The following is an 18,041-nucleotide window of genomic DNA, read 5'->3' on the forward strand; positions in this document are numbered from 1 at the left end:
AAAAGAATATAAAAAATATGAATAGTAAAAGGACAGCAAACTCACAGTTATTAACCACCACACCTAAATCAAAAACAAAAGCAAACTAACAAACAACTAGAACAGGAACAGAACCACAGAAATGGAGCTCACATGGAGGGTTATCAACAGGGGAGTGGGAGGGGGAAGAGAGGGAGGAAAAGGTACAGAGAGTAAGTAGCATAAATGGTAGGTAGAAAATAGACAGGAGGAGGGTAAGAATAGTATAGGAAATGTAGAAGCCAAAGAACTTATAAGTATGACCCATGGACATGAACTATAGGGGGGGAATGTGGGAGGGAACGGGTGGGCAGGATGGAGTGGAGTGAAGGGGGGAAATGGGACAACTGTAATAGCATAATCAATAAAATATATTAAAAAAAAGAAATGATGACAAAGCTATTTATTCTCGAAGACGTAACCAAGAGTTTCTTATTTCTTTTAAGCCATGGAGACCTTTGTGTGGATTTTACCTGGAGGGAACAATACCTGAATTGTGGGTTAGGATAACAGAAACTTGGCAGAGTTTGGGGTATTACCACCATAACGTGCTAAGAACCCCATTCCCCACAGTGTTCCTGTAATAACACGCAAGGCCAGGTCCACGGAGAAAGCCTACACTTACGTGGTTGAAACTGTTCTGCCTGGCAAAGAAGACACTGTGCACATTCTGCTTTTTTTAGATATCGTGTTTTAAAAAATTAAGTTTGCATGTGTGTATATAACGGAATACACACTAAATAGACACAGTCAATTAAACCTTAATTATAAAGTGGCAAACAGTGAAGTCTTTTAGAATCTGGCAACTGCGAATAAATTAACAAGCTGCCGAGGAAGAAACACAAAACGCCGTCATGAGGCCTGAGTTCACTCCAGACAGCTTAGGTCTGTGCACGTGACTGTGTCCAGACCCCTGGCGCTGACCTCCACACAGGAGTTTGACAAATGCCGGAATTTGGGCTTCAGTTGTCTTTAACCAGCCTGAACTGACATCTGTGTCATGGAATAAAGGAAAAACTTTAAAGCCTATTTTTTTTTTCTTTCAAGGTAAAAGGATTCTTCAGCTCTTTGAAAGAAAATGGTTCTCAGCTCCGTTGTGTCCAACAAACAATTGAAACCATTGAGGAAAACATACGTTGGATGGACAAGAACTTTGATAAAATCAGAGCGTGGCTCCAAAATGAAAAGCTTGAACTGCTGTGACAATTCGTTCCTTGTTGGTCCCTGTGATTTATAATCACCAAAATTTTGTTGAATGTGAATATTTTCAAACTGGAGATGGCTGTTTTGGCCCCCACTGAATATACTTTCTTTTCCTTCAACTTCTCACTCATTTGACCAGTCCTGTGAAAAGTCTGGCCGTTAAGTTTTCATCAATGGCTTATGGCTGGCACGTTTCATTTGCAGGTGTTGCCCGCAGTGTAAACCCGAGTGGGGGGTTCCCCACCACCAAGGAGTGAGGTGCCTTATTCTTCTCACTTTGTATTTTATACTTAAGCTCCACAGCCTCCAAACCCTTCCCCCCCTCGTGTTTGTCCTTCATACGCTGTTTTGTGAGCTCCTGGAATGCTCTGAACAGTGGAGAACACTGACAGTGACCACCTGGATCAGTGGGAAGCCAGGATGAGAGTGGTCTGCTTTCTACCTTCTCTTCCTTGCCACACACCAAGGGAGAACGTGTAGGGCCATGTCACCAGGCTTCCTTGCCCTCTGGCTTGTGGTCAGTGTCCCAGAAGGGCAGATGGGAACTGGGGTGGGAGAGAGGAGATGGGGTGTTTTTCCTAGTTCCCTTGCAGGTTGCTGCAGGTTGGCCTTCACGAAGGTCTCAGCTCTGGAGAGGTAGCCCTCTTTCCCACACGGCCCTCCCCACCTCCGTGTTCTAGTAACTGCCTCCTTTCTTCACCCTGTCAGGATGAGGGAGGGGTGCAGCCTGGCTATGCTTAGGGTTTCCATACCGCCCCGCCGCTGCCTTTGCTCCAAAAGAAAACATCGTTTATGGAACCCTCCTCAGGTAATCCTAATTTGAGTGTGTCATCTATTTCCTCAGGGACCCTGACTGTACAGTGTCCCTTCTGAAACAGCAGGTACATTTAGGTCTAAAGGAGAAACCTTTCATTTGAAGTTGACCCTGAGAGCCGTTGATGCTTAGGTAGGTGGTTCCTCTCCCTGCTTGTTATTTGGCCTAGTTTACAATTCCGGAATAACTCATTGCGGTCTCTAGTAAATGATAATGTACTATGAAACTGAAAATATTTGTTTATATTACTTTAAATGAGAAGTCTTTTATGAGGCTTTTAATATACAGCAGAATTTTCTAGAGAAAGGAATATGATATGAAAAATGTCAAAATGTGTTCAGATACGCTAGGAGTAGTGACTTTTCTGGACACAAATGTGTTTACAATTCCGTGTGTATACACATTGCATTGTTTAATGGTTTGAGAAATAAAAACGGCAACAATCACTGGCAATTTCCACTCCCATGTATTTTCCTTCTGAAAAAACATGCAAAGCCAAGCTTTTAATGTAAAATATTTTTTATTGTATTTTATATCTTGATTAATGAAACAAGGAAATAGTGATTTGCAGTTTTGGTCACCTGAGGAACCTACTTGTGTTTGCTTTGGGGGAAGTCCATTCCCTAAACAGACACAATACTGCTTCAACAGTGTGCAAACCCTTTTTGGTAATAAAAGGTTGTCTACCATTTACCTCTACGGGGATATGTGCAGTTATTTTCTCCCAATCAGATGGGTAGGAAAGGACTGATTTAGACCCTGTCGCCTACTTACGTCATCATCCATTATTAGCACATGCCCACGTCTTGAGGACATTTCTAATACACAAAAAGCACACTCAGAGTACCTTAAATAAGTGTTTGCTTTCATAGGCATTTCTTAAATCTCTGGGTTTTGGTATGTCATTTAAAAAATATACGCATGGAAGTTAGTAATACTGCAGCCATATCCTCGCAAACGAATCTGTCCACGTCCAAGGTTTTATCTTTTTTAACAAAAAACCCCACTTTGTACTACCCCAATGGAAGAATTAGATACATAATTAAAATTCCTCAGGAAATGTGTGTTCTGTTTTCTTGTCAGTGCTCGAAAAGGTCTGTCTAGTCACCATAGCACTGGCATGGATGTCCCAGACTTAGAATAATAGAAAAATTACTCTCTGCATCTCTGGTGGGATAGGCACAGCACTTAACATCTGGAATCCTGTTGGTCTCCGCATGATTTTTAAAGAGGATTTGTGGAAAGGATTAACAAAATCTGATGCCCATTAGAAGCAGTATTATTTTTGCTTGTCCCTCCCCCCACATTAGACAGTGTATCTGATATTATATTTAGTCAAGTCAGCTAAGCCCTAATGAATAAAACCTCTAACGATGCTAAGGAAGGCTGTGCTCTCTGAAAGAAGAAATTCCAAATTAGTTTATGATATGTACCTGATATCTTTTCCTGCATTCACTACCAGGAAGTAAAGATTAAATATTTATCAAAATCTCATCGGCAACATCAGTGTTATGTTCATAAACAATTCATTCAGAAATATCTAAAACCATTCAAAGTTGTAGGACATCACAGCCTAGATGCTTTGGGGGTGGGGAGCAAAATTTTAAATTCCAGATTTTGTTTTTTAAGCAGAAGTTTGCCTTTGTATTTGGTAAACCTAACTTCCATAAAGCCAAATGCTACATAGTGCAAAGACTAGAGTTGCAATGGCCCTAAGCAAACGATTGTTGCTAAGGTTTTATATAGAGTGGGTGGAAAGCACAGCGTAACAGTAAACCAACCGAGTTCAAGCCATATGAATAATCTAAGTAGACTTTATTATTCTTGGAGCGTGCTATGCAGTGACATATAGTCTGTATCTTGCTCTTCTGACTTGATTCAAGTCTCAGCAGGTTTTGTGCTGGCTGTAAGGTGCAGAAACCCTAACCTCTGGCAAAGAAGAGTTTAACCTGCAAAGCGGTGCGGTGCTTCCTGCTCTGTCCAGGTTACCTATTAATTTATCATTAGCAGCCCAAGAGGAGATATGTGTCCAATGTACAATTTTTTATATCAGACTTATAAACATTAACCCAAAGAAACATCAAATACAGTTCAAAAGCCCACAAGAAAAGGGGTAATGAGAAATCAGAACATTGAAGAATGTTTAAGTCATTGTTTTCCAAATGCTAACAACAGCGAAAAAAATTATGTGCAAACCAAAAATACTAATGAGATTTACAGGCACTGTGTGTAGAATGTGCAAAGTTTGCAAAGGTTTTTCCTTTTGAGGGGTGTGTGTTGCTTTAAGAAACTATCAAATGTATCTCTTAGAAATATAAAGTTCCTTTCTCTCCCAACTCAAGGCACTTTTTAAAAATCCAAAGTTTATCAATGCTCCGTACAATAACACATGTGAACCAGACTTTCAATTTCTTTCTGGGAAAGGAATAAGAAACCGATATTTAGGATGTCAAAAAACAAAACAAAACAAAAACCCTCAACAAATACCACTGTTTAGAAGCCACCCAGAAAAAATTCGTTGTCAAAGCCTTTTGTTCTTCAGAAGTCACCATTCACCAGCTGAAGATTTTATATGTAGATACCTTGAAAAATTCAAAGAAAAATCCAGTGAACAACGTTGGTATACAATTTCTTTTGTTGTTGTGACAAGGCATGGTAAATGTAACATTTAGCAAAAAGCATTGTATAACAGACCAGAAGGAATTTTCTATAAGTAAATATGAGAGTGGATAATTAATAGAATTTTTTTTAATTTTTGGGAAAATCTTTAGAGGAGTTCTATCAGTATACCTCCCTCTTTCCAGGAAACGAAAGTGGACCATTGTGAGAGCCCAGTTTAACCTACATCTTTATTTCCTTTAGGCTTTGGTTGGCAAGCAATTATAAGCTTTTTTTTTTTTAAAGAAGGAAATCTTACCTTTTTTTTAAAAAAAAGAATTCATTTATTTATTTTTAGAGAGAGGAGAAGGGAAGGAGAAAGAGAGGGACAGAAAAATCAATGTGTGGTTGCCTCTCGCACACCCCCTACTGGGGACCTGGCCTGCAACTGAGGCATGTGCCCTGACTGGGAATAGAACTAGCGACCCTTTGGCACACAGGCCTGCGCTCAGTCCACCGAGCTACACCAGCCAGGCATCTTTTACGACTTAGAATAAGGCCCCTTCTTTCTGAAGTTAGTAAGTTAAAGGCTCAGGTCTCAAGATAGATCTCAGTGATGCCCTTATCCATACAAGCTCCTAAGTTATATTAAGTAGAATCAAACATATTTTATTTTCCCAAACTAAGATGAACAAAAGTGGTCAATCTCTTTCTTTACCCTTGGTTCCAAAATCCCTGTGATTTGCACCAAACCCTAAGGCGTACTTCTCCCTACCTACCACGTGCTGGTATCAATAGCATAAGGACATTTCACTAGAAGAGGTAACACAACACGCTAATTTTGCTTTGCCACAGTAACCTACAATCATGAGCATTTGGGTTTCAAAGAGTCAACTAGACTTAGGTGGTCATTTTCTTTAAAACTGTGGCCTAATATTTTGAAGAACTCTTAATTATAAGATTAATGGTTGTTAACATTCCAATAGCAATAGCACAATCATCCCATTCAGTGCTTTTCAGGGAATTACTCTACAGATTTTGCAATGTGCATTTCATGCCAATTGTATAAAGAGAACATGAAATAATCAAGAAGTAGACTTAGTTCTCTGGCCTGTAACACATTGATTGTGAGAAGGTTGCCTTCACTTACAACTACACCCAACTTACCAAATAGTGGGTACTTTAACTCGTATTTTCTTCATCAGCTTTTGGTTTGGAGGTTTCCTCCTTTGCCTAAAAGGGAAAGCAAAACCATCAATGAGCTGTTTCTTTTCTGGATTAGATATCATAAAACTGATCAACCAGAAGTTTCTTAGGAGATGGTCTTCTCAGAATTAAGGAGGCAAAAGATGGTTCTAATTATCTTTTTTTATTTAGCCACAATACTATGAATTCTTCCCCTTTAAGTTTCTTGTTTTTTTTAAATTTGATTCTTCCCCTTTAAGTTTATAAGCTAAAAATAACCTGAAATGATTCTAAATATTTTAATCTAGACTTTTTTTTGAAGACCAGGGTAATTGAAGGAAAAAAATAAACAGTGTTCTTGGATGGCATCGTTTGTACATGCTGTGGTGACTCCTCTCCCTGTAAGGGGGGCATTGCTGGCCAGCTAGTCCGCTCAGCATACAGGGTTATTATGCTTTCTACTCTGTGTGAAAGGGTTGATCTCGTACTTTATATAACTGAAGTTAAATAATAAGCAAATTAATCTAGTTGAGATAATGGCATGAACAACTAATTATTGGTCTGGTTTCTTGTATACTTCATGGAGTTTACTATCTCTTTTATTGATGTATAATTGATATATTAGTTTCAGGTGTACAGTGTAATGATTCCATATTTGTATATATTCTGAAATGAGCACAATAAGTTTAGTTAGCATCTGTCACCATACATAGTTACAAATTTTTTTTCTTGTGATGAGACTTTTAAGATGTCTCTTAGTGACTTTAAAATACGCGATGTAGCATCACTAAGCATAGTTGCCCTTTGTTTCATTACTGGAAGTTCGTATCTTTTGACCTCCTTCACCCATCTGATCCACCTGCAGCCTCTAGCAACTACCAATATGCGAGCTTGTCTTTATTTTGCTTTATTTTTTTAAGATCCCATGTGTGAGATCACATGTTTTTCTCTGACTTATCTTACTTAACATAATGCCCTCAAGATCCACCCATGTTTTCACAAATGACAAGATGCCATTATTTTTTAGTGTCTGAATAATATTCCGTTGTATATACATAAATCACCATTTAAAACCCCATTCGTCCACAGATGAACACTTAGGTCATCTCCATGTCTTGGCTAATATAGATAATGTTTCAGTGAACAGCGGGTGCAACAGGGGGTGCACATGTATTTCTGAGTCCGTGTTTTCGTTTTCATACAGCCGTGGAATTGCTGGATCATACGGCAGTTCTCTTTCTAATTTTTTGAGGAACTTCCCTACTGTTTCCAAAGTGGCTGTACCAATTTACATTCCCACCAACATTGTACAAGAGTTCCCTTTTCTCTACATCCCCACAAACACTGGTGATTTCTTGTCTTTTTAATAACCATTCTAACAAGTGTAAGGTGATGCCTCACTGTGGTTTTGATTTTCATTTCCATGATGATTAGTGACGTTGAGCACTTTTGCACGTACCTGTTGGCCATCTGTATGTCTTTTTTGAAAAAAAAAAGTCTATTCAGAACTTTTGTCCGTTTTTTTGTCAATGGGATCATTTGCTTTTTGTTATTGATCTGAGTTTTTTATATAGTTTGGATATAAACCCCTTATCAGATATGATTTGCCGATATTTTCTCCTATTCAGTAGGTTGCCTTTCATTTGTTGATAATTCCCTTTGCCATGCTTCGGAGAAGCTTCTCTTTGGTTTGATATAGTCCCGCTTATTTATTTTTGGTTTTGTTGCCTTTGCTTCTGGTGTCAATTACGAAAAATCCTCACCAAGACCATCGTGAAGGAGCTTACTGCCTATTTTTTTTCGTCTAGGAGTTTTATGGTTCAGGTCTTATGTTCAAGCCTTTAATCCATTTTGCGTTAATTTGGGGTATGGTGTAAGACGGTGGTCCAGTTTCACTTTGCACATGGCTGGCCACATTTCCCAGCACTATTTATTGAAGAGATTGCCCTTTCTCCATTGTGTATTCCTGTCTCCTTTGTCATAAACTAATCGACCATATATATTCATGGGCTTATTTCTGGGCTCTCTACTCTGTTACATTGATCTATGTGTCTGTTTATGCCAACAGCATACTGATTTTTTGAAATTATTTTTTAATTAAATTTATTGGGGTAACTTTGGTTAATAACATTATCTAAGTTTCAGGTGTTCAACTTTATAATTTGTCATCTGTATATTTCATTGTGTGCTCACCACCCAAGTCTGGTCTCCTACTGTCACTGTATTTGACCCCCTTTACCCTCTTCATTCTCCCTCCATGTCCCTGCCCCTCTAGTAACTACCATACTGTTGTCTGTGCTGATGAGTTTGGTTTGTTTTTTTGTTTTACATATAACATATAAGTGAAATCATACAGTTCTTGTCCAACTTATTTGACTTATTAGCATGATACTCAAGATCCATTCATGTTGCTGCAAATGGCAATATTTCATCTTTTTAACAGCTGAGTAGTATTCTCTCGTGTATTTCTACCACATCTTCTTTATCGAACCATCAAAGGACACCTAGGTTGTTTCTATGTCTTGGCTATTGTGAATAATGAACATAGGGTACAAATATCTTTACAAATAAGTGTTTTCAAGTAGATACTCAGAAGAGGGATTTTTGTATCACATGGTAGCTCTAGTCTTAGTTTTTTGAAGTACGTACCTCCGTACTGTTTTCCAATGAGCTGGCACCACTTTACCTTCCCACCAGCAGTGCAGGAGGGTCCCTTTCTCCACATCCTCCCAACACTTGTTATTTCTTATTTCTTGTTTTATTGATAATAGCCATTCTAACAGGTATAAGGTGTTACCTCATGTAGTTTTGATTTGCATTTCACTTATAGCTAGTGGAGCCGAACATCTTTCCATATCTCTGTTGGCTATCTGTATGTCTTCTTGGGAAAGTGTTCAGGTCCTCTCTCAATTTTTTAAATTGAATTGTTTATTTTTGTTGAGTTGCATGAGTTCTTTATAGATTTTGGATACTAGCCCCTTATCAGATGTATAGCTTGCAAATATTTTCTCCCATTTGATTGGTTGCCTTTTTGTTTTGTTGATTTTTTTTTTTTTTTTTTTTTTTTTTGCTATGCAGGAGCATTTTAGTTTGATGTAGTCCCATTTGCTTATTTTTGCTTTTACCTCCCATGTCTTTGGGACCAGGTTCACAAAACACCTTCTGAGACCAAGGTGTGTAAGTTTACTACCCATGTTTCTTCTATGGATTTTATTGTTTCAGATATTATACTCAAGTTTTTAGTCTATTTTGAGTTAATTCTTCTGTAATTACTATACTGTTTTGATTACAATGGTACTATAATTTGAAATCAGGGAGTGTGTGCCTCCAGCCTTGTCTTTCTTTCTCAAGATTGCTCTGACTATTTAGGGTCTTTTGTGGTTCCACACAAATTTTAGGGTTGTCCTACTTCTGTGAAAAATTCCAATTTTGATAAGGATTACACTGAATCTGTAGATTGTTTGGGGTAGTATGGAGATTTTAATGTTACTTATTCCAATCCATGAGCATGAAATCTCTTTCCTTTTATTTGTGTTTTCTCCTATTTCTTTCATTAATGTCTTACAGTGTTCAGGTCTTTCACCTCCTTGGTTAAATTTATTCCTAGGTATTTTATGATTTTGATGCAGTTGTAAATAGGATTGTTTTTTAATTTCTCTTTCTGATAGTTTATTAGTGTGTAGAAATGCAACAGATTTTTGTATATTGATTTTGTATGTTGCAAATTTACTGAACTCACTTATTCTAACAGTATGTGGTAGAGTATTCAGAGTTTTCTATAAATAATATGTCATCTGTGAATAGTGACAGTTTTACTTCTTCCTTTCCAATTTGGGTACCTTTTACTTCCTTTTCCTGCCTAATTGCCCTGGCTAGGACTTCTAGAACTGTGTGGGATTAAAGTGGAGAGAGGGACATCCTTGTCTTGTTCCCGACCTTGGAAGAAAAGCCTTCGGTTATGCGCTGTTGAGTATATGTTAGCTGTAGGCCACATGTCATGTATGGCCATTATGCTAGGTACATCCCCTCCGTACCCTCTTTGCTGAGAGTTTTTGTCATAAATGGATGTTGAATTGTCAAGTGCTTTTCCTTCATCTATTGAAATGAGCCTGTGGTTTTAATCCCTCAATTAATTAATGTGGTGTATCACACTGACTGATTTGCATGTGTTGAACCAAACTTGAATCCCTGGAATGAATTCTACTTGATCCTGGTGTATTATTTTTTTACTGTACTGTTGAGCTCAGTTTGCTAATATTTTGGTGAGGATTTTTGCATCTGTGTTCTTCTGGGATGTTGGCCTGTGATTTTATTTTCTTGTAGCATCCCCGTCTGGCTTTGGTATCAGGGTAATGCTGGTCTTAGAAAATGAGATTGGAAGTATTCCCTCCTTTTCTATTTGGAAGAGTTTGAGAAGGATTTGTATTAATTCTTGCTTAAATGTTTGGTAGAATTCACTAGTGAAGCTGTCTGGTCCTGGACTTTTTTTTGTCGGGAGGGTTTTTTATTTATTTTTTAGGGAGAGGGGAATGGAGGGAGAAAAAGAGGGAGGGAAACACTGATGTGAGAGAGATACATTGGTCAATTACCTCATATATGTGCCCTGACCGGGACTGAACCCACAACCTGGGTATGTGCCCTGACCAGAAATCAAGCCAGTGCCCTTCGCTTTGCCAGACGACACCCAACCAACTTAGCCACACCAGTGAGGGCTGTGGGGAGGTGTTTGATTAGTGATTCTCCTTACTAGTAATCTATTCAGGTTTTCTATTTCTGCATGATTCAGTCTTGGAAGACTGTATGTTTCTAGGAATTTATCCATTTATTCTAAATTGTCCAATTTCTTGGCATGAAACTGTTGATATTAGTCTCTTACAAATCAATTTCTGTGGTATCAGTTGGAACATCTTTTCTTTCTGATTTTAAGTCCTCTCTATTTTTCTTGGTGAGTCCACCTAAAGGTTTCTCAATTTTATCTTTTCAAAATGCCAGCTAGTAGTATCATTGATCTTTTCTATTGTATTTCTAATTTCTATTGCATTTAGATTATTTCTAGTATCTATTACAAGAACTGTGGGATTTTCATTTGTTTTTTTTCAATTTCCTTGAAGAGTAATGTTTATCTGAGACTTTTCTGTTTCTTCACATGGGCATTTGTCACTATGAACTTCCCTCTTAGAACTGCTTTTGCTGTATCCCATTAGCTTCTGTATACTGCATATCCATTTTCACTTGTCTGAAGATATTTTCAAAATTTTTCTTTTACTATATTCTTTGACCATTGGTTTTCTAGTAGCACACTGTTTAATTGCCACATATTTGTGAATTTCTCAGTTTCCTTCTTGTAATTATTTCTAGTTTCATACCATTGTGGTTCAAGAGGACACTTGATATAATTTCAGTCTTCTTAAATTTATTAAGACTTATTTGTGGCCTAACATGGTCTATTCTGGAGAATATTTCATATGCAATGGAGAGAAATGTATATTCTGTTGTTTTTGGATGGAATGCTCTTGTGTGTGTGTGCATATATGTACATATGTATATGTATATACATACATACACACATGTATGTATGTATGTATGTATGTATGTATGTTAGTTCCATCTGATTGAATGTGCCATTTATTATTGATTTCTGTCTGGGTGATGTACCCATTCACGAAAGTAGGGTATTCACTCAAATCCTCTCCTATTATTGTATTGCTGTCTTATTTCTCTCTTTAGGTCTGTTAATATTTGCTTTACATATTGGCAAGCTCCAGGGAGGGTGCATAAATATTTACAAGTGTTATTTGCTCTTGCTGAATTGACCCCTTTATCATTATGTAGTGTCCCTCTTTGTCTTTTGTAACAATCTTTGTTTTGTGTTTACTGAATATATGTGACTTACAACATTGTGTAAATTTAAGGTGTATATGTTAATTTGATACATTATATAATACAATTGCCATTATAGTGATATTAGATCTCTATCATAATACATAATTATATTACAATATTATCTGTATTCATTATACTGTGAATTAGATCTCTGCCTTACTTACTACTCATTGCCAGTTTGTACATTTAAACCATATCAATCTTATCCCTACATCCTTGGTAACCACCATTTACTTTACAAGGCTGACTTTTTTAGATTTCAGGTATCAGTGATATCACACAGTACTCTCTTTCTCGGACTTATCTCAATTAGCATAATGTGATAAAGGTCCATTCATGTTCTCAGGAATGGTAGGATATCATCCTTTCTCATGGTTGAATAATATCCTATTGTATGTATGCACGACTTCTTTATCCATTCATTTATTGGTGGGCATTTAGGTTATTCCCTATCTTGGCTATTGTGAATGATGCTGCAGTAACTATGGGAGTACAGGTATCTCTCTGAAGTCCTATTTCACTTCGTGTGGGTATATAACCAGAAGTGGAATTGACAGATCATATATGGTTGATCTATTTTTAATTTTTTGAGGAACCTCCACATTGTTTTTTATACTGTTTGAACAACTTTACATTCCCACTAGCGGTGTAAAAGTGTTCCCTTTACACCGCACTGAACAGGTGTGAGGTGATATCTCATTGTGTTTTCATTTGCATTTTCCTGATGTTTAGTGATATTGAGCATTTTTCCATGTGCTTGTCAGCCATATTGACGTCATCTTTCGAAATGCCTATTTAGTTCTTCTGCCCATTTTTAAGTCAGATTGTTTTTTTGTTAAGTTGTATGAGTTCTTTATGTATTTTGGGTATTAACCCCTCATCTGATATATGGTTTACAAATGTTTTCCTATAGTATAGGTTGTCTTTTCATTTTAATTTATTATGCTGTCCTATGGCTTTTGATTTGGATGTAGTCCATTTATTAGGTTTCACTTTTGTTGTTTGTGTTTCGGTATCTTATCAAAATCATATTATTGCCAAGATCAACGTCAAGGTGCTGCTGCTTCTCTACATTTTCTTCTAGATGTTTTACGGCATTAGGTCTTATTTTATGTGTTTAACCCATTTTGAGTTAATTTTTGTGAGGGGGGTCATAGGGGTCCAATTTCATTGTTCTGCATGTGTTTCTCCCATTTTCCCAGCACCATTTGTTGAAGAGACCTTTGGGTGTTCTGGGCTCTCTCTCTGAACAGTAGTTGACCAAATATTCAGGGGTTTGTTTCTGGGGTCTTGATTCTGTTCCATTGGTCTATGTGTCTTACTTTAACACTAGACATACTGTTTTGATTTCTATAGCTTTATAGTACAGTTTGGAATTAGGAAGTATGATGTCTTTGTTCTTCTTTCTCAGTATTGCTTTGGCTATTCAGGATCTTTTGTGATTCCATACAAATTTCGAGATTGTTCTATTTTCATGAAAAATGCCATTGGAAATTTGATAGGAACTGCATTGGATTTATAGGTGCTTTGGATAGTAAGGGCATTTTGACAATGTTAATTCTTCTGGTCGATGAACATGAGATGTCTCTATATTTGTTTATGTTGTCTTTGATATCTATCAGTAGTCTCATAGTTTTCAGTCTACAATCTTTCATTTTCTTGGTTAAATTTATTCCATATTTTATTGTTTTTGATGTTATTATAAATAGGATATTTTCTTTTTCAGATGATTCATTATTAGTGTAAAGGAATGCCAGTGATTTCTGTATGCTGATTTTTTTATGCTGCAAATTTACTGAAGTTGTTAATTAGTTCCAACACTTTTTTGGCTGACTCTTTGGGATGTTCTATATACAAAATTGCACTAGCAAATACCCACAATTTTACTTTTTCCTTTCCAATTTGTATGTCTTTTATTTCTTTGTCTTGCTTGATTGATCTACCTAGCACTTCCAGTACTATACTGAATAGGAGTGTTAAGAGTGGGCACCATTTTCTGGTTCCTGATCTTACAGGAAAAGCTCTCAATTTTTTTCCATTGAGTATGTTTGCTGGGTTGGTTGTATATGGCCTTTATTATGCTGATGTTTCTTCCATACCCTATATTTTAAGGATTTTATAATGAAAGGAAGCTGTATTTTATCAAATGCTTTTTCGGCATATATTGATATGATCACGTGATTTTTATTTTTCATGTTATTATGTGATATATTACATTTATTGATTTGCATATGTTGAACTCTCCTTGTATTCCAGGGATAAATCCCAATTGGTCCTGGTGTATAATTCTTTTAATATGTTCTTGAATTCAGTCTGCTAATATTTTGTTGAGAATTAACTGATCTAAATTCATCAAGGATATTAGTCTATAGTTTTCTCCCAGTTTCCTTATCTGGTTAAGGTAGTAAGAAAACACTAGCTTTGTAGAATGACTTTAGAGGTATTTATTCCCTCCTCCCCACTATTTTGAAAGGGTTTGAGGAAGCTTGGTGTTAATTCTTCAACTGTTTGATAGAATTCACATGTAAAGCTGTCCTGTCCTGGGTTGTGTTTGTGTATGCGTGTGTTGGGAATTTTTTTAATTACTGGTTTAGTCTCTACTCTTTACTGGTCTGTTCAGCTTTTCTATTTCATCTTGAGTCGGTCTTGGTAGGTTGTAGGTTGTGTGTTTCCAGAAATGTATCCATTTATTCCAGGATATGTAATTTGTTGGCATGTAATTGTTCACAGTAATTTCTTATGATCCTATGTGTTTCTGCAGTACCAGTTGTAATGTCTCTTCTTTCATTTCTAATATTATTTGAGTCTTCTCTGTTTTCCTAGTAAGTCTGGAAGAAGGTTTGTCACTTACTTTTTGAAGATGCAGCTCTTACTTTTGTTGATCCTTTCTATTGTTTCTCTGGTCTCTGTTTTATTTCTATTCTGATCTGTTTCTCTTTCTAGCTTTGAGCTTAATTTGTTCTTTTTCTAGTTTCTTGAGGTGTAGACTTAAGGTTTTTTTTTTTTAGACCTTTGTAAGTTCTTAGTATATGCATTTATTGCTATAAACTTCCTCTCAGTACTGTTTTTGCTGCATCCGTAAGACTTGATATGTTGTATTTCCATTTTCACTCAGTTTGAGACAATTTTTATTTCCCTTTTACTTTCTTCTTTGGCCTGTTGTTTATTCAGAATGTTGTTTAGTTTCCACATATTTCTTCTCACTTTCTTCTTCATATCATTTCTAGTTTCATACCACTGCAGTCAAAGGAGACAGCTGGTAGGGTGTCGGTCTTCGTAAACTTGCTGCCGTTGGCTGTGTGTGCTGTCGAGATGCCATGATGCCATGATCTATGCTGGAGAATGCACCACAGGCCCGAGAAGAATGTGTACTCTGTTGCTGCTGGGTCGAATGTTCTGCGTATGTCTGCTAAGTCAATTTGTTCTAAAGGATGGCTCAATTCCAACATTTCCTGTTAACTTTCTGTCTAGTTCATCAATCCATTACTGATAATGTGATATTGAAGTCCTCTACTATTGTTGTTTATTCATCTATTTGACCTTTAAGATTTGTTAATATTTGCATAACATATCCTAGTGCTTGAGTTTTGGGAGTATATATATTGGGTTGGCCAAAAAGTTTGTTTAGTTTTTTCCATAAGATGGCTCTAGTAGTGCTTAGTTGTCTTTAACTTCATTTGAAACAATTCTGCTGGACTGTATTGTGACAGCTGTCATATCAAAAGTGTATATTTAAAAGAACATCAAAATTGGTGAATTTTTGTGCAGCCATGTTAGTACTGGAGATGCAATAAGATACACAACATTTTGGGCGTATTGTGCTTTATTATTTCAGGAAAGGTAAAAACTCAACTGAAACACACAAAAAAGATTTGTGCAGTGTATGGAGAAGGTGCTGTGACTGATCAGACCTGTCAAAAGTGGTTTGTGAAGTTTCTTGGTACTATTGACATTTGACCAAGTAATTTTTTTTTTGCTGTGGGGCTGTTTTATGCACTGGAAGATGTTTGGCTGCACCCCTGGCCTCTGCCCACTAGAAGCCAATAGGGGGAGATAACCGACATACTCAAAATATCCAAACAATAAAGTTATTGGTGAAAATGAAAAATGTGTCTTTTATTAAAACACAGTGGATTTTTTGGTCAACCCAGTATTTACAGTTGTTACATTCTCTTGATGTGTTGACTGCTTTATCATTATGTTATGATCTCTTTGTCTCTTATAACCATTTTTGGCTTAAAGTCTATTTTGTCTGATATAAGTGTGGCTACACCCGCTTTCTTTTGGTTTCTGCTTGCACGGAATATTATCTTCCATCCCTTCATTTTGAACCTATATGTGTCTTTAGAACTGAAATGAGTCCCCTGTGGGCAGCATTAGTTGGGTCTTGTTTTTTCTTATTGTTTTACCGCTCTGTGGCTTTGGACTGGTGAATTCAATCCATTCACATTTAGGGTTATTGTTAATATGTAAGGACTTACTACTGTCATTTCATCTTCTGCCTTCTGGTTGTATTGTATCTCCAATGTTTCTTTTTCCTTCTTTTTCCATCTACCTTATCAAGTTCCTGGTTTTCCATAGGGACTTGTTCATTTCCTCCCACCCCCACCATTTTTTGTTTTGTGTCTCTGCTCTAGATTTTTGCTTTGTGGTTACTATGTAGTTTACAAAAAAAAAAAAACATAGATAAAATAGTCCTTTTTCTGCTGATAGCAACTTACCTTAATTTGCCTATGAGGTTCTATCCTTTTACTCCCTCCCTTTATATTTTTATCATGACACATTATCTTTTTAATACTGTGAATTTGTTACAAATTGTAGTAGCTGTAGTTATTTTTAATGTTTCTTCCCTTTAACCTTTATGCTATAATTGTTTAACACACCTTTCTAAAATAGATTCAGCGTTTTCTCATTCTGAATATCACCATAATCCAAGTTTTGTGTACTTTTCTCTTTGCTGAATTCCTTTCAGCATTTCTTGAAAGGCTGTTCTAGTGGTGCTGAACTTTTGTCTGTCTGGAAAAGCCTTTGTTTCTCCATATCTCAAGGGTAACTTGCCAAAATGAGTATGCGTGGTGGAAACTTCCATCTTTCAGTGCTTTGAGTGTGTCATTCTGCTGTCTCCTGGCCTGAAGAGTTTCTGCTGAAAAATCTGCTGGGTTTCATGGAGGTTACTTTGTAGGTTACTTTCTTCTTATCCCCGGCTGTCTTTTAAAATTCTTTATCTTAGACTTTTGACAGTTTTATTACACCGTGTCTTGGATAAGGTCTTTTTTGCATTGAGATAATAAGGTGTGCTATTAGCTTCATGGACTTCTACATCTAGTTCCTTCCCCAGGTTTGGGACGTGTCAGCTATCCTTTAGGTAAACTCTCTGCCCTCTTCCCCTTCTGACGTGCCCATTATTCTTATATTGGCTTTTATAATGGAGTCTGATGGGCCCATATAATGGGCTCTCATAGGGTTTCCTCACTTTTAAAAAGTCTTCATTCTCTCACCTTTTTCACCGGAATCATTTCTAATCTTTCTCCAGTCTTACCTACTCCATTTCCAATGCTTTTCTAATGCATTCTGAATCTCATTTACCGAATCCTTTAGCTCCAGGGTTTTTGTTTAGTTCTTTTTAAAAATAATTTTCATCTTGGTAAAATATTCTTTCTGTTCATTAATTTTATTCATGAGTTCATTGAATGGCTTACATTTTCTTGAAGGTTGTTGAGTTTCTTCATAACAGCTATTTTGAATTATTTACCAGTAATATCCCATATGTCTTTGAGTTTGCTGCAAAACTGTGGTTTTCTCTCTGTGATACTGTATCACGGTGAATTTTTTATAGCAGTTGTTGAAATGTGCCTCTGCCATTGCATTTGAAGTAGCCAACGCCTTTCTTATTTAGGCAAGGCTTTGTTCCCTTTGATTCTGTTCAAGAGATTGGCAATTACAATACGTTTCCTTTTCCAGATGTTGGTGGTATAGCACAAGTTTTTGGTTTCTCTTAGAGGAACTGATTTGCTGCTAAAGTTGGGAGTGTGCCTGTAAAAACAAGCTGGCTTTAAAAAAATATTAAAAGCCTGGTGGCAGTGTGGGCAGAGATGGGTGCTCAGCACATGGAGCTTTGGGCATGCCTGTAGCCCAGTAGGGGGGGTCCTTGAGTTAGGGAGTCCTGGAAGTCTGTTGATAGACTCCTTGCTGTAATCCCCATGCAGAAATGAGTTCTTTTCAGTTCTCTCTCTGCCCTGTTTCCCTTCCCTTCCCTTCCCCCAGTCATCACTGCAGTCTCTCCTCAAAGTGAGCAGTGGGTCCCTCCAGCTGCAGCATGCGTGGCTGGAAAGATCCCCAC

At 37.0% G+C, this 18,041-nt stretch overlaps 2 protein-coding genes across 17 annotated transcripts in view; one reads left to right on the top strand and one right to left on the bottom strand.

Moving 5' to 3' along the window:
• Positions 1-2,728, top strand: part of ERAP1 (endoplasmic reticulum aminopeptidase 1) — a 35,298-nt gene extending 32,570 nt beyond the window's left edge. For all 6 annotated transcript variants that reach the window (XM_024563606.3, XM_045197880.2, XM_045197881.2 and 3 more), the window contains exon 19: positions 1,066-2,728. In XM_024563606.3, the coding sequence (XP_024419374.2) occupies positions 1,066-1,221 (156 nt within the window). In that variant the 3' untranslated portion in view covers positions 1,222-2,728. The remainder of the gene's footprint in view (positions 1-1,065) is intronic.
• A 309-nt stretch (positions 2,729-3,037) lies between these two features.
• Positions 3,038-18,041, bottom strand: part of CAST (calpastatin) — a 130,083-nt gene continuing 115,079 nt past the window's right edge. For all 11 annotated transcript variants that reach the window (XM_045197887.3, XM_045197882.3, XM_045197886.3 and 8 more), the window contains 2 exons: positions 5,801-5,866; positions 3,038-4,617 (listed from right to left, as the gene is read on the bottom strand). In XM_045197887.3, coding sequence (XP_045053822.2) covers positions 5,816-5,866 — 51 coding nt within the window. In that variant the 3' untranslated portion in view covers positions 3,038-4,617; positions 5,801-5,815. The remainder of the gene's footprint in view (positions 4,618-5,800; positions 5,867-18,041) is intronic.

This window comes from Desmodus rotundus, chromosome 1 (assembly GCF_022682495.2).
Source record: "Desmodus rotundus isolate HL8 chromosome 1, HLdesRot8A.1, whole genome shotgun sequence".
NCBI classification, from domain to species: domain Eukaryota; kingdom Metazoa; phylum Chordata; class Mammalia; order Chiroptera; family Phyllostomidae; genus Desmodus; species Desmodus rotundus.